Source organism: Ostrea edulis, chromosome 4 (assembly GCF_947568905.1).
Source record: "Ostrea edulis chromosome 4, xbOstEdul1.1, whole genome shotgun sequence".
NCBI classification, from domain to species: Eukaryota; Metazoa; Mollusca; class Bivalvia; order Ostreida; family Ostreidae; genus Ostrea; species Ostrea edulis.
In genome coordinates this window covers 90517569-90535815 of record NC_079167.1, presented here as the reverse complement: position 1 = coordinate 90535815, position 18247 = coordinate 90517569, and the positions used below count along the sequence as shown (strand labels likewise).

At 33.2% G+C, this 18247-nt stretch overlaps 1 protein-coding gene across 5 annotated transcripts in view; it reads left to right on the top strand.

The window, feature by feature from the left end:
• Nucleotides 1-18247, top strand: part of LOC125668460 (receptor-type tyrosine-protein phosphatase kappa-like) — a 184206-nt gene that overhangs the window by 103489 nt on the left and 62470 nt on the right. For all 5 annotated transcript variants that reach the window (XM_048902659.2, XM_048902660.2, XM_048902661.2 and 2 more), the window contains one exon: nucleotides 3320-3384. In XM_048902659.2, the coding sequence (XP_048758616.2) occupies nucleotides 3320-3384 (65 nt within the window). The remainder of the gene's footprint in view (nucleotides 1-3319; nucleotides 3385-18247) is intronic.

Genomic DNA, 18247 nt, shown 5'->3' with positions numbered 1-18247 from the left:
TTGGGACATTGAGGGGGACATAAATTTTAAGTCTCCTGCACCCCTGGGGCCTTAGGGGCGAGGCAAAAACTGCCAAAAATTGACCAATTTTCAAAAATTTTCTTCTCTAGAACCATATATGTGTAAGAAAAACTAAATGTAGAGCAGGAAGGCCTCTACCAAAATTGTAAATTTCATGATCCCCAGGATAGAGGTTCTGACCCCAGGGTCACGGGCCAAACTTGGTATATAGTGTTTGTGTACAACACTTAAATAACATCTTCTTTAGTGCTATTGGTACTAAATAGATATTTATGAAGAGCAGGTAGTCCTTTAACAAAATTGTAAATTTGATGATCCCAGGGGTAGTGGTTTTGGTATCAGGGTGGTACCAAAATAGTTCTTGATAACTACTATTCCAATTTCTTTTTCCATCTTTGGGACAAGGAGGACATAAATTGTAAATTTCAGGACTTCTAAGACCTAAGGGGCGGGGTAAAAACTGCCAAAAATTTACCAATTTTCAAAATTCTTCCCTGCAAAACTAAGTGCATAGTGATGTAGAACAAGAAGGCCTCTACCAAAAATTCCTGGGGTAGAGGTTCTGACTCTAGGGTGGAGCCAAACTTGGCATATATAGTGTGTATGTGCAAAACATGTAAATGATATTTGCTTTAATGCTGTTGATACTAAATTGAAACTAAATTGATAAATAAAAGGAGTAAGTAGTCCTTTACCAAAATTGTAAATTTCATAATCCTAGGAGGTAAGGGTTTGGTTTCAGGGTGGAGCCAAAATTACTATAGTAATTATATTGTCTTTATCATTTGAAGGACTTTTTGAATTTTACTGATACAACAACCCCAGGGTTTTGACTTTAGGGTGGGTCCAAATTAGTGATATTGTATATATATCATATTATGTAAATTAAGCCTTTCATCAGTATATGCACTTTTGAGGGCATTGAAGTTTTAAGAACACATCTTGTTTTATGCTGTTGCTAAATATTGGAATTTAGCTTAGATATTCAGAACAGGAAATTTTTTCTAGATTTTTAACCCTTGGTACTAGTGATACTTTTTAACTCAGGTGACTGATAAGGCCTTTGGGCCTCTTGTTCAAAGTTTATATATTTATTTGTTCTTTTCTCATGTTGACATAGATGTACATGCACATATTTTCAACACAAATTCCTTGTACATTACGAAGTTTCGCAGTCACTATATAACTACACAAAGCACAGTTGTCACAATTTCCAGTCGCTTTACAGAAAGCACACATTCTAATAAACAAGGATGTTTCCTTGACATGTCTCTAAATTATATTCTCAACATTACTGTCTCATTGTCAAGTCCAAAACCAGTGGTGAATTTTATCTATATATTGTCAAACTGCTAGCACAGTAAAAATCAAAGTACTGGTGGAAGGTGAAATTGACCAATTAGACCATCACCTATTCACCCCACAAATAAACTCAGGCAATGCATCACCTTATATAAACACTTAATTAACACACCCAAACTAGTCACTGTTATCCAGGTAAGGTCCAATGCTTGTGTGATGACGTGTATATGCATGCTCCGATCACTTCAAGAGATCGAGAGTGAAAAACAATGAAATATGTTGTAGGGGACCCAAATTTTGCTTCTCGAGATCAAGTTCGGGAGATAGAGAGTGAATTTGCTTATAGTTACATAGAGAAAAAAATTGGGATTGATTTCACTTCGAGAGAACTTTGAGAGATCAAAGTTAAGCCATCTCAAGTCATCCATCTGTATATTAAAAAATACCTAAGAATGGTCTTCTGAAGAACCACTAGATTTTTCATGCCAAATTAATACAAGCAAGCATCCTCGTGTAGTGCAGACCCGGGTTTTATTGTAGATTCAGTTTCAGGAGCCAGGGTAGGACCACTGCAGGGATCATAAATGGGAATATATAGGAAATGGGAATATACATATGTATAGGAAATGGGAATATATAGGAAAATTCTTTTGGAATCTCCTAAAAAACAACAAAGGTTAGAATATGTAGAATTAATATACCAGCATTCTCCGGTATTAAGAGACTCAAGTTTATTCACATCGTAGCCCATTGTGAGCCACAAGAGTGATTTTCATTTTTGCTAAGGAATATTTAGGTTAATCTGCAAAAATATTACAAAGAACCAAAAAGGTACAAGTAGTCAAGATAATATGCAGGCATCCTTATGTAGTATGCATTTATATTTGTTCTCACCATGCATTCATGTTTGTCGCGCTCAGGTCATGGCTATAATTGGGATTTAATGTTTCAGCTATCAGGTGAACTATGTGGTCCATGGGCCTCTTGTTGTACACTGACTCTGAGTGGTCAAATTCAGATGAAATAAATATTAAACTGTCATCACGTACTCCCCACCCATCTGGAAATAGGATTGCTTTGAATGCAAAATGCCTTATTTTTGAAAAAAAAGGAACATATATACTCTTATAATACTGAGCTGAACTCAAACATGACTATGTGATTTTAATCTTTTTTATGTAATTTGTAAAATGTTAATGTATTCAAATCCTGGAAGACCCAAGGTTTTAATGATGTGGTAAGCCCATGTTGATTGCTATTCTGTCGTCTTCAGAAGAGTATGGTATGAAAGGAATAGGAGAAAAATTAATCAAATTAAGATTGTCAGACAAGATTATTTGGCAGGGGAGGGTGGGGGGATGTATGTGAGTGGTTTTCCACAGTTTAATCTGCTCCCACTCGGGTGCGGTGTCTTTTTAATCTTGATTCAGCCTACATCAATTGTCTTGTTCCTTCAATTAGAGGCATCATACTGAAAGTATAGAAGGCCAAGGATTTTTGTCATAATTGAATATCATTAAAGATTTTTTTGATAGTTTATTTTTCATCAAACAAAAATAATTTAGTCATTTATTCATTTGTTGATCATGGTAATTTTTATTCAAGGTCAATACCAACATTGAAAGTGTGACGTATAATTTTAGATACGAGCTAGATATTAGAATTTCCAGTGATGTTTAGTGGTGCCCATGGTTTTATAGTTTCTTGAACATATTTAGCTCACCTGATATTAGAAATGTGTATTCTATTTTCTGAAGTTGTACAGGTATTTTTATAAATGCTCTCTATATTCAGTGTGATTAAGAATTAAACATGGTTACATGTTTTCAATGTAAACACATGCATCAATCTGCCGATTTGTTATCCAGCTTCTAGAACAGCATGGTATTAGTGGAGAGAGAAAAAAATCAATCTTTGATCATAATTGTTAAATTCATCAAGTTCAATTAATGGCATATTTATCTGTAAATCAGCTGCCTTTATTAATCTATTATAGAGATCAATATGACACCCCGGACAACAAAAAGAAAAGGAAAGACAAATCTGACCGGGAAAAGAGAGGTAACGACTGATTGGTTATCAACTCTTATTGTTTCAAACTGATAGTCAATCAAATGGCACTCCATCCCTAGAACAGGGAAGACAGCATTAGATTAAGTGTGTTTCTAAGCAGCAATATTAGATTAATCACAACAGACAAAAATATCCTCAAACGATATGGAGTCGGTGCTAAATTGTGTTTTTATCTTAATGTAATATTTGTTTGTCCATCACATTTCAGTAGTTTATCAATGTACTATTTTCTGTTGTGTTAGAATTTCAGGGGTCTGTCAGTACAGTTTGATTCCAGTTTTGTACTCTTAATTCTTTGAGTGCAGTGTAAATTTATTATGCCCCGATTTTAAGATCACTATGTGAATGATTAATGTCGCATCATCAGATTTTAAGATCACTATAGATGAATGATTAATGTTGCATCATCAGATTTTAAGATCACTAGATGAATGGTTAATGTCCCATCATCAGATTTTAAGATCACTAGATGAATGATTAATGTCACATCATCAGATTTTAAGATCACTATGTGAATGATTAATGTCGCATCTTCAGATTTAAGATCACTAGGTGAATGATTAATGTCGCATCTTCAAATTTTAAGATCACTTTGTGAATGATTAATGTCACATCATCAGATTTTAAGATCACTAGATGAATGATTAATGTCGCATCTTCAAATTTTAAGATCATTTTGTGAATGATTAATGTCGCATCATCAGATTTTAAGATCACTTTGTGAATGATTAATGTCGCATCATCAGATTTTAAGATCACTATGTGAATGATTAATGTCGCATCATCAGATTTTAAGATCACTATGTGAATGATTAATGTCGCATGATGACTCATCAGATTTTAAGATCACTATGTGAATGATTAATGTCACATCATCAGATTTTAAGATTTTGAGCACGATGCTCTAACCACTCGGCCACGGAGGCCCCTTAAGTTTCAGGGGAAGACAAATAACACCGCTCGACACTCGGTACAATCATATTATAGAGTCAGACAGGTAAAACTGTCCATGGCACAAATCGCGCAAAATATTACAAAACGAAGAGAATCTGGGATATCTCCAGGATATCTGAAATTGTGGGAGGAAACTTTGTTGTGGTTTTATTACAATAAGCAAACAAAAGAAGAAAGGAATTAAGTGATTTAATGAAATATAACAAGATAAACAATTTCAGATAGTTTTATATTAGATGTTGTAATAAGGTGGAGCAGGTGAATTTGTGGTAGAACAAGTGAATTTGTGGTAGGACAAGTGAATTTGTGGTAGCTATAGGACAAGTGAATTTGTGGTAGCTATAGAACAAGTGAATTTGTGGTAGAACAAGTGAATTTGTGGTAGCTTAGTAACATGTAGGACAAGTGAATTTGGCATTTCTGCCTGTACTCGGGCAAGTTTAAAATTCTATTTGTCTATATATCCCTGAGTTCAAAGTCAACAAACCATGTGCATCTAGTAAAACAACCTAAAAAGAAGGTGTATAACAAAAAATATATTATGATTTTGTCACATGATTTGTCCTCAGGGAATGCCGATGGATTTCATAAATCCAGACATTTGTCAATGAGAGAATTTATGTCATTTTGTGTTACAGATAATCCCCAAGTCAATGGTTCTTGGAAAAACTCAGTTTCCTCCATAAAAGCAAATGGAGTACAACTATCAGTGAGATGTCTGGTTCAGATCAGTTATGACTCCCTTGAAAATTTATTTTTTAAATGATTAAAATCGTTAATAACATGAATTGGATTTTGTTCCAAACTTGCAGCCTACAATCAATTCATCATATGAAATATGCAGACAGAACAAAGCTAGCTAGAATACAGATTGTGGATGAAAATCTATAATTCCAAGGACTAATTATGAATCATAAGAAAAAGGACTTACTGGGCATGCAAAATGTCATCATACTGGGTCATATATATGTAAAAATTTACATATTGAAATAAAAGTGAATTTTTTTTGCGCTAAAATATCGCCGATATTCAGTGATTTCCCCTCACAAAAATTAGCAATTTTTTTCCCAATTTGAATTCAAGAAAATAATGTGAATGAGTTACCAAAATGCTAACAGAATGTGAAACTGGTTCTGGTAAAGAACAACGTCTTCGTGAGAATGCAAGTGTTTTTTTTGTCTCCAATTTAAAGTACCCTGCAGCACTGCGCAAAGTATATTATGTTCAGATCGAAGATTTAAAAAAAAGATACAGCATACTGTCTTAAATTAGATACGCTTTTACATATTATATGATAATAAAAATTGGTCTTGAATCTGCAAGAGAGTAAGTCTTAACATTGATAATTAGTGATTTATTTTTAATTATTTTTTAACAATTTTGTAAAAGGAATTATATGCGCACATCCATTCTTTTAAAGAGAGCCACAATTCAAAGAGGTCATTCCTTCAATTATGAATATGCTGTATTGAAGATATCTCCCTGCATGAATAAACAAATAATTAATTGAATTAATGTGTGCATCCATTAAATTTTTGCATTTTCAATTTAATTATAGCATGTATCAATTCAATTGCAGATATCATTAATTCATTTGGAGAAAGCAACAATTTAAATTATTGTGTGCAACACTTCAGCAGAATGATTAATGCTATCAACTATTCAATAAATGCGCGCAATAATCCAGAACTGAGGATATCATTAAGTATTCGAAGAGATCTTTACTTGCTGTGTGCATTAAATGAATTGATGATATATTCAAATAATTAAAGATATCTTTAATTTTTTGAGTTTATGTTAAAAGCCCTCGGAGATTACTAGAGGGGTCAGTCTTGTGATATTGGTTACATATTTGGTACAAATGTAAATATGCAATATATGCATGCAGCTTTTTAATGAAAAACGTTAACTTTGGAAAGCAGTCTCCAAAGTTTTAGACTATGTTCATTTAAGAAACAGATAACTTCAAATGTCAAGGAAATTTTATTTTTAATGTGTAGTGTGTATTGTTAATGTGTACACATACTTTAATTTTAAGTGGTTGGGCATCGTGTGATCGTATGAACATCTAAACACTGTATGTTGACACTCCAATAACAATGCTAACATTTTTTCAATTTACATACGATATAAGTATAGATAGAAATAGAAACAGGTGAAATAATTGAAACGAGAACGAAATAAGTTCAATAAATTTACATTATGTTCAACAGAATTTGATCAACATGAAAGTTTGTTTTTCAATTTAGATTTTTTTTTATCCAGTAGGACGTTGATGGATTGTAGATTGATATAATCCAGAGTGGTGTTTTAATTTCATTGACTCTTTAGGAGTGAATTTAATGCTAGCTGTGCCTGGCCTGTTTGTGTCATCTTTGTGCCCTGCATCTGCTTTGCATTTTCTCTATAGTCTGGTTTTCTATTGCTTTCCATTGGGCTGTGTCTGGCATAGGCTGTATGTTGCAGTGCTTGAAAACTTGACAAGATGAACAAAATTATATTTAAAGAGAGGTAACTTGTTGAAGAGAATTTCACCCAATATTGTCATCTTGAGTTATTGTGTCTGTCTATCCATTACAGGGTGTTTATAAATAAATTCTTTATTAAAGTTAAACTGTTGAATGATTTCTAGGATGAATGGGCTCATCCATGCATCATAAGTTATAACAAATGAAGTGCATTGCTTATAGGCCTGTCCATAGCCATGGGTTATCTTTCTTAAGACTGGACCACTTCATTTCTACATGCATGTTCACATCATCCCCACACTTTAGGACTGTTCTATTTATGACTGATATGGAAACTTTTGTGAAATATCCAAAGTTGTACCTACATTTACAGAAAATCACAACATGCGCAACTTCGTAATGCTAGTTTTGAATTAATAAATTCTACAATCTTTTGAAGCAGTGAGTTAACCCTATGATGATGGGAACTGTGGGATGTAAATTGGGGTAGAGGGCCATTAAAGGCGAAGTCCTTTTGAGCTGGACTCCATTCCTGTCTCCTTTGTAAGAGAAAAATTGTACTGGTAATAGTGAAAAAGACTTGGTTGATCTATGAATACCAAGTCTGTTTCATGAACAACTAAAAATGCATCATTTATATCTTTTAAAACAAGTTTTTCACAGTTGCTTTTGCCTTATTGATTTTTTCTGAGAATGGGAGGGGGCCGGAACCCATTGGTTTTAGTAGATGATTCAATTGTAAGTGTGTTTGGACCATTTCACAAGTGTAGAGTTGCTATACGTTCCACTATACATGTAATATTATGGCTAGGGTATAGAGTGCTGTTCATCTTTCATCCTGCCTTCCGTCCTAATTTGCTTTTTGCTCATTTCTGAATAAACTATAGCGGAAGATACCTTCGTCAAATTTCATACACATTTTATATGCACTTTCTGACCGTAACAATTTATGACCTTGAAATAACATTACCAGTATTTATCTTTGTGTTTCATGCTATTTTTAAAAAAAGCATATTGAGGTCTTCATCAGGTTGGGTTTTTTTTTTTTACTCAGAAGCAGAACAGCTACAAATAAATGATCTCACCTTGACCTCATCTTAATAGAGTAAGTGTGTAGGTCGTTTCTGAAGCATGTTGTGGAGGTATTCATCATGATCTCACCTTGACCTCATCTTAATAGATTAAGTGTGTAGGTCGTTTCTGAAGCATGTTGAGGAGGTATTCATCATGATCTCACCTTGACCTCATCTTAATAGATTAAGTGTGTAGGTCGTTTCTGAAGCATGTTGAGTATAGGTATTCATCATGATCTACATGTAACCTTGACCTCATCTTAATAGATTAAGTGTGTAGGTCGTTTCCGAAGCATGTTGAGTATAGGTATTCATCATGATCTACATGTAACCTTGACCTCATCTTAATAGATTAAGTGTGTAGGTCGTTTCTGAAGCATGTTGAGTATAGGTATTCATCACACTTCATACACAGATGTCCTTTTGAGAACATAATTATACAACCAAATTCTTCCCCATCACCTAACCTTATATAAGTTACTTGATTTTGCATTAATATTAGAATACCCAAAATTTTGGATGCATCAAATGGAGTAGGATTTTGTTGTGTCCATGTGGGATTTTCTATTATTTGATCAAACAACATTAATCAATACATAAAATGCACTGATAAAAAGACATCTTTGAAGGATTTCAATTTTGGGAAAATGTTTTTCCATTAAATTTTGAAGTGAAGGTTAGTGAATTTAAAAAAAAAAAAAAGAAAGAAAGAAACAACTCTAAGGTGTTTTAAGGAAAATTTTGTGGTAAATATGGGTTAAATTTTAAACAGCTATTTTTTCAAAATTCCACAGTAAATTTGTTTGAGTATCCCATGTCCTTTTAATTTAACTTGTTTCTAAAAATACTGTTGAGAATGCCTTCATCTAACTAATATGTCTTGGTAATAGCATGGCTACATCTGAGTTTGGTATGACCTTGTCTTCTGAGTAGATCTATTACGGGAATTCGCATTTATCTCGATTCATGATACCGTTTGTTGTGGTCTACATTTCCTACTAGACTGATCTGTTGCAGAAATGTTTTTTATTATATATTTTGGTTCCATAGAAATTAAATTACACAATCTGTTGAGAAAATCAGTCAGCTGGAGCAGCATGGCGAGACATTCATGTCCCATGGACATTTTTTTTTTTTTTTTTTTTTTTTTTTAATATTATACAGCAGTCTATATTGTTTGGAGTAAGATTATTATATTATTGCAAAACCTGAAACTTTGATCTCTATCGAGTAGACAGACATTTCCTAAGTCTATGGATTCTTTTCCAATAAAATAAGTCAACGAATTTGATTGGCCCACATTATCAACCAAATTATCTTAGTCCAAATGAGTATGAATTTTTGCAGTTAAATGTTCAGAGGAATGAAATCATAAGGGAGGGGAACCCTAAGGTTATATCTCGTTTACATGTGTAATGGCTTACAGTAAATACATGTACGTCATTCAGATAATCTTTCGATATAGTCTGCAGAAAAATCCAATAAAATAAATTATTTGGAGGTTTTCAAGTATACACACTCATAATCACCTAGATTTTAGACTCACTTGGGTGGAGGGCGCAACTGCAAGTCAACCAAACTCTGCCAATTCAAGTTAATAATTTGGATATAAGAGGAACTAATAATACTGAAATGCTGAGAACCCCTTGTGTTCTCCGAAGAGTTGTGTCCGTATGATAGGTGGTTACAATAATCCTGATTTTTCCTGGAATGGCAGGCTGATTGGACGCTGTTTATAAATGTGGGTGAAAAACACAACACCTACAATGTTTTGTAAGCACTGAAATGAAGTGGAGAATCTGATATTGCTGTAAATGATTTATTAGTCCTACAGTTGTTTTCATGTTTCACAGATTTTATCTTGAAAATCTAATTGTTACTGGGAATTGGATATTGTTCGTTTGAATTTCCAACACAAGCGTTTACTTCCTCATTTGAATTTATATGCGTCACAATTTGGTCAATGACCAACGTTTTTCAGTAACTGTGAATATTTAAGACGATGCAATATCATTTATATTTACCCCTGCCATTTCTATAGGTTTAATAGGTGCGAGAATCACTGAAGTCCTCACTACCTTTCCTTTATCACTAGCATGATTATGGGTCAAATAAGGAAGTGGAGATTAACATCATATCGCTGTGTACTGGCAGAACATGGGACCCAGGGTTCACCTGATAATCTCACCCCTATCAGGCCACTGAGTCTTCTTTCTGTTAGAAACAGAATTAATATGAAAATTGGTGCAATTTTGTATTGATCTGTATCGTGTAAATTATTTCCCAGCTGCCCCTGGCGGCCGATTTCTTGTCATTTACTGTGTTTGTGAGATCCGAGTTTGCATTTGTTGGAGACTCTCCCTCAGTGTCTCTCTTCTCAAGGGGGTTAGATCCTCAGAAACGTAAAAATCCAAGTAAAAGCTTTGATTTTTAAAATATATTCATGTGATTTTTACCCTTCATATTCAAATGTGATAATACCATATTCATTTTTACAAGTAATTTGAGACATTTGTAATATCACATCAGAAATGAGGTATTTGTAACGGGTTTTGTTTTTTGTGTGTTTTTTTTTAATTTATCAACTGGTTTTGTTTTGTGTGTGTGTATTTTTTTTTTATACCAAAGACTTGATTTGAATAAACATGCAATGACTTTGTAAACAAGAATTGATTTCCTATCAGTGAAATTTTAAAATTTAATTATGTCATGAATTAGGTCTTCGGAGTACTAGCATTTTTAGGTCACCTGAGTCACCCTGTTAACCTATTGTTATCTGTTTTCATCTGTCGTCACTGATGATTCATATAAACTTTTGAACAGCTGAATCAATTCTATTCAATTGTAGTATATAGCATCTAAGGGTTAAAGAGAGAAAAAAATTGTGATTTTCATGGAACCTGCATCCCCGGGGCTTAAGGAGTGGGACCATGCAATACCATCAAAATTATTTAAATCTTTAAAAATCTTGTTCTTTACTCCTGGGCATCAAGCAGTCAAACTATTTGCATGATTTTATATAGTAATTAAGCAATGGATCGACCCTTTACCAAAGTTGTCAAATTCATGACCCCATGATTTAAGGTTCAGGCTCCATTTGGTCATGTATTGAAAATGTTTTATATCTTACAAAAACTTCTTTACTTCCGGACATCAAGGAGGCAAAATGAGTACTCGAGCCTAATACAACAGTTGTGAAATTCATGACTTCTGGGGTCGAGGGTATAGGCCCCCTAGGTGGGGCTATTGATAAGTTTATCATATATTGAAAATGTATTATATCTTAGAAAACTTCTTTACTTCTGGACATCAAGGGGGCAAAATGTTTGCATGATAATGATGATCATTGAGTTCACATTACGTTGTCTATTTATGGCTCCAGGGGGTTCTGTTATTACATGTATGAGGAGCAAGCAAGCATGGAGTTTCCAGCTGAGTATTTATAGAATAAGAGTTTTGGGCCCTATCTATGACAAATTACCTAATGGTATGTTAGAAATATTTGTGTACTAATGACTTTTTAAATTTCATGAGTCAATGAGCTTTGGAAAATGTGATTCATGATACAAAGGTGAGTGTTAAGGCCCATAAGCCTCTTGTTCTAAATATACCATTTACATAGACACAAGTACGTACACTTTTAAAAAATTTAAGTCAGTTTAAGGATCCAAAACACTAGTTCAGTTCCCAGACCTTGTTTATTTGTAACGACATGTGAATTGTCCTATCTACATAGCTTCAATATATCCATATATACCAAAGATTTCTTCCATTGAGATCATTTGTGGGAGTAAAAAGCATCTCTACTTCATAAAGTTTGTAATTATGTTCAAAAAAAGCTTATTGCTCAGCCTGCATTCAAAAACATTTCGTTCATCCCTCGATTCTTGTGCAGTTTATCATTAGAAAAATTATATCTGAGGTTAATTAGGGTGCTAAAAGTGAGAAAAACATAGGTCAAATATCAAAATAAGTTTGCATATTTTGCGCATTTTCAAATGTTTGGGAATGATGTCGTTTATGACATCAGAACACAAAGGGCCTTACTAGAAGTATGATGTCCTAATGAAAGACAGGTATGGTTGCCATGAATAGTTTTTACGATTTAGAGGTCCTAAAATTGTGATAAAGATTTTGAAATTGAGGAAAATTGATGAATGTTCGGTTAGGTCCGCCTCCTTGAATTGTGTGAATCCCGTCATTATTCTAACAGGTTTCTTGGCTGAGTAGATTTTCTTTGGTCACTTAAGGTAGCTCACTACACTAAAGCTTATACTCTTTATAACACTACAGCACAAGATGGCGATTTAAATGTTTCGTGAAAGTATTTGTATAGATCGATTTGTTTGTCTAGCATCATAGCTCAGTGGTTAAAGCATTGGGCTGGTGAACCGCAGATCTCAAGTTCAAACCCGCCAGAGTCTTTTGTTCATATATGTTGAAATAATTTTTTTGAAAATCATGTTTTTATCCAAATTTTGATATTTTCTGCCTTTTTGGCCTATATACTTATTATATATCATCTTGTTTTATGAATAAATCAATTCGTACTGATTTGAGAAATTATTTCAGGGTGTAGCGAGCCACCTTAATACCTGAGCAATAGGAGTGAGCTGAGCTCATTTGATTGATTTGTATGGCATCTTTATGATATTGTATTTTTCAACATCTTTTACGTCCTTTCAGGAACCACTGACTTGAATTTCAGCCCAACTTGGTTCAAAGCATCTTGAAAATAGGGTTAAACTTGAAATAATAAAAATAAGAAAAGTTCATATCTGTTTTGACCAGAGATGACATTTACTTAATGACTTAATTATTATGGACATGTTATAGAAATTTTTAGTTTCTTAAAACCTTGAGAGATTGGATCCACAATATGGATGCAAAGTTTTATATAACTGTTTAAGAAAAAGCATTTAGAAACCTTTACTGTTTGCTAGAACATGCAAGAATGTGAATTTTTACCTGAGATGTTACATACAGTCAAAACTGCCATAGCGACCCACTGTATTAAGCGACTCACTGTCGTATGTGACCATAAAAAGTTCCCCCGAAGACGTTACTCTATATTTTATACCTGTATTAAACGACCACCTGCCTGACGTGACCAACGACCATGATTTTTACAACCTTTCCGTGTATTTTAACGAAATTTTACCTCTATTTAACGACTGTACATTTTTCGATTACAACGTGATTACTACTTTCGATTTCGGTTGAGCCGAATATTCTGGAAATTATCGCCCTAACACTTTCGTTTTCAAACACGCGACTATTCTGGGAATTATCGCCCCTAACACTTTCGTTTTAATACGCACAGTTTGGCGATGATCTTGTTTAGTCAGCCCTCTGAATAAATTATTATACCCAAGCTGTCAACATTCAGTGTCGTGTGTGGTTAAGTAATAAAACCCGAGTTGTTGTTTGTTTAACAAAATCAAGAATCAGGGAATTAAGGCCGGTGTATTTGAAGGTGTGAATTTCGACAAACTTTAAGTGCCGGGTAAGCTAGATCGGAAATGAAAATCTACCACTTGTTATACTATTATGTTCAACAAGAGTAAAACATCTGCCCGATTGCGATATAAATCAGGTAAATATTGTGCTTAGGACTGAAATTTTAAACGGAGTATTCGCAGTTTTCCTGCATGAGATACTCAAGGTTTCCAGAATAATGACCGGAACTAGCGGCTCACTTCGACATGTCCCGAGTATTTGATACGTCCGAGTTCAAGAAAATTGCCTGCATTAGTTCTAATCTTAAAAGATTTGCTGTGCATGTACAATGGATATTGTGATTTATTTTTAAATGTTTCTCAAATTGAATAAGTTAAACATTTTTCCAGCATGTATTGTACAAAAGGAGACGCAACACTTCACCATTTGCTTTCTTACCACAAGCATTGCATTTTTTAGTTACACTGTACAAGTAGGCTATACATAAATACCCTTTACAACAAAGTATTTATAAGTTTTAGAAAATTTATCATTCTTAAACAGATTAAATGTAATTTTTGATGAATAAAAAATTATGATACAACCCATTGTATTCTAGATTTTGAACTACAGTGTATTTAATTTTATTTTACAACTATTAAAACCATACTTGATATTCTTAATGATAAATTCCAAATACATGTAGTCATTTTCTCCACTGCGGAAAATAGGCAACCTGTATTAAGAGACCACCTGTCATATGTGACCTTTTTTCCATTCTCCGTTGGACGGTCTCTTAATACAGGTTTGACTGTATGTCATGTAGTAAAGATTCAAGTTTGTGAATGATAATAATAATGATTGGTTTTAAATAGCGATTTTTCCAGCGTATGCTGCTCAAAGCGCTTTACAATACATCATTACCCCGGCAGACCTGCATCAATCTAGAACTTTCTCAGCCTCCTAGGAAGCATACAGTGTAAGCTGCCATTACAGGCGCTTGAGCACTAACATTCTAACAATATCTTTCACTGTCTATAGCCAGGTACCCCTTTTACACTTGGGTGGAGTGAGGAAATTCATGTTAAGTGCCTTTCCCAAGGACAAAACGTCGGCCCTGCCGCAGCCAGGACTCGAAACCACGACCTTTCGGTCAAGAGTGTGATAGCCTAACCACTAGGCCACCAACGCCACTAAATTATTGGTATTCTGAGCCAAAACGGGAAGACATTAGATGTGCAAAGTGATTTCTGATTGCCTGTTGACCACAGTTGTCTGTCTGTAAACATTTTACATTTTCAACTTCTTCTCCAGAACCACTTGGCCAATTTCAACCAAACTTAGTAAAAAGCATCCTTGGGTGAAGGGCTTCAAGTTTGTTCAAATGAAGGGTCATGCCCCTTTCAAAGGGGAGATAATAACAAAAATGCCAAAAAAAAATTACAAACTTGAATCTGCACTATTTCAGAAAGCTTTCATGTAAATGTAAACTTTTCTGGCCCAGTGATTCTTGAGGAAAAGATATCTAAAGATTTTCCCTACATATTTGTATGTAAAACTTTGATCCCTTATTGTTGCCCCACCCTAACCCCAGGGGCCAATTGATTTCAACAAACTTGAATCTGCACTTTGTCAGGAGGCTTTCATGTAAATTTCTACTTTCCTGGCCCAGCTAGTGTTTCTTAATTGAGAAGAAGATTTTGTAAATGAATATTTTACAAAATACAGAGGAAAAAAATCATGTTTCTGGTCAATAATAGTAAAATATCTGTCTGCAATAACACTGTAGTCAGCTAGCTATAGTTTTTGGGTATCTGGCTCTAAAATAGTAGTACCATTATTTCTTCATTTCTTCTAGCAATCTGCATGTTCTGTAAAAGTAGCTAAATTTGAGACGTTAGATCCCAAAGACTTGGGTAATAGGTCTCGATAGGACATAAGCTGCCAAGCTTGTAAGAGCCATTTCTGTAAGAAAAAAGTGAACATTGTGGTCGAGGGACCTTAATTTTGATAATAAAAACCACTTATGCCCTAGATGATATACTAAAATCTTGTATGTCTTAAAAGGCATTTAGTTTTTTTGTATCAAGTATAGCTATATATCAGAATATAAATTGATTTAGAGTGATGCACGGCTTTTCCAGCTGTGAAAAATCTCAGTCTTTATGAGGTACCAATAATTGGACAATGCTGGAGTTCATATTCCATTTCTGCCTCCCTTCCAACATTTCCTCAACACTTCTTGTAAAACTGCACATGGCAGTGATTGAAATAAAGATTTTGACACATTGTGCTTTATTGGTATAGCTTAGACTCATTGTCTATTGTACATGCATCATTAAGTTCAGGATTTAGATTTAGGTCATCAAGATTATATGCTTTAGGAAGAAATTGTATTGCTCAAGTTATATGCCTTTAGTCTTCTTTGATCATGTAAACTAAGGAAGTAGGCAGGAAAGGGAAATAAGATGATAATGCTGTACTAACCTTTTTCCCCTTTTCATATAAATTAATGTATATATATTTTTTAGCAACGGGGATTCTCAGATTTAGTTTTAAGCGTCTTGGTTCCTGCATAAATCAAAAAGGTTTGTAAAGTATATATTCAAAGGCCACTGACCCAAAGTACAATCAATAATGTATATTAACAAAACTGAGTTCTACATAAGGAAATATAAGATAAATAAGTAGCAAGATGTAGTAACCACAGGATGTTATTGGATTGTAATGGGTTATAGTTTCTTCACCGCGGCTTTGTGATGTCACATTGATGCTGTTGTCCTGTACATCTGCGCACAGAGAAGTGGGGAAAAATGAACCCATTGTATAGACATATACTTTTATATTACTAAGAACCAATTAATTACTGAAATATATTTAGACATAGAATTCCTTCAATTACTAAATTAGTGATAGAATCATACAATTATTAAAACACAATTACTGAAATAGCAATAGAATTGTACAACTATACTGAAATAGCCATATAATACTACAATTACTGAAATAACCATAGAATCCTATAATTACTGAAATAGTCATAGAATCCTACAATTACTGAAATAACCATATAATACTACAATTACTGAAATAACCATATAATACTACAATTACTGAAATAACCATATACTACTACAATTACTGAAATAGCCATAGAATACTACAATTACTGAAATAACCATAGAATACTATAATTACTGAAATAACCATAGAATACTGCAATTACTGAAATAACCATAGAATACTATAATTACTGAAATAACCATATAATACTATAATTACTGAAATAACCATAGAATACTATAATTACTGAAATAACCATAGAATACTATAATTACTGAAATAACCATATAATACTATAATTACTGAAATAACCATAGAATACTACAATTACTAAAATAACCATATAATACTGCAATTACTGAAATAACCATAGAATACTACAATTACTGAAATAGCCATAGAATACTATAATTACTGAAATAACCATATAATACTGCAATTACTGAAATAACCATATAATACTATAATTACTGAAATAACCATAGAATCCTACAATTACTGAAATAACCATATAATACTATAATTACTGAAATAACCATAGAATACTACAATTACTTAAATAACCATAGAATACTACAATTACTGAAATAACCATAGAATACTATAATTACTGAAATAACCATAGAATACTGCAATTACTGAAATAACCATAGAATACTATAATTACTGAAATAACCATATAATACTACAATTACTTAAATAACCATATAATACTACAATTACTGAAATAACCATATAATACTGCAATTACTGAAATAACCATAGAATACTACAATTACTGAAATAACCATAGAATACTATAATTACTGAAATAACCATATAATACTACAATTACTGAAATAACCATAGAATACTATAATTACTGAAATAACCATAGAATACTATAATTACTGAAATAACCATATAATACTATAATTACTGAAATAACCATAGAATACTACAATTACTGAAATAACCATAGAATACTATAATTACTTAAATAATGGTAAAATCATATGATTATTGAAATACAATTACTGAAATATGGACATAGAAGCTCCAATTATTAGTAGAATGTAATTATAATATACCAAACAATCTGTCTGAAGAATTTATTTTTCAAAGTAATCAAGTTTTCCTGATTGTATCACTATAAAGCTATTTTACAATATTTTCCCACTGGATGAGATGACCCATTAAGGTTGATTAATGCTGTTGTTGTGGTCCGATTGACCTGCCAAGTGACAGAAGCCAGTAGTTACTGATTAGATAGAACTGGACAACTCAATGATTGTACATGTATGGTCGAAATCTTAGATTTCAGGTTAAATGTCGTGGTTTATAGATATAGCCATGAATATATTTTCATTTGCACACATATTGCACAAGCATTGCAGACAAAGTCTTCTATATTTAGAGATCTGAGTGGCAATTGTTATAAAATTTTAATCTGCCATTAAACCTACAGAGGTTTATTGATTGCTTTAGAATTGATTTTGTCTGTATAGTAATTAATTTGCAGCATTGTTGAAAAAAAATTGTTTTTGAAGTCTTGTTTTACCCATGTTCTGTTTCATCAAATGAAAGTAAAGTACCAGGGAACTTGACTGTATTTATTGCAGTAGAGGGTCATTGCCTCTGGCACTATGTATTCCATTTTGTATTTCATCATCCTTTATATATTGACACTTTGCCTTAAGAAATCCATTGGACTACTTTAAGCATTCAAAAACTGTATAAGTTATGCAACTGTTTAAACATGCATTAATTTGGCCCCTACGCTCTTAAACTGCATTTGATATATAAATTAACATGTACGTGCCATATTGTGAGAAAATCCGGATTTTGCCAAATGTTAAATTCTGTTGCTGGAAT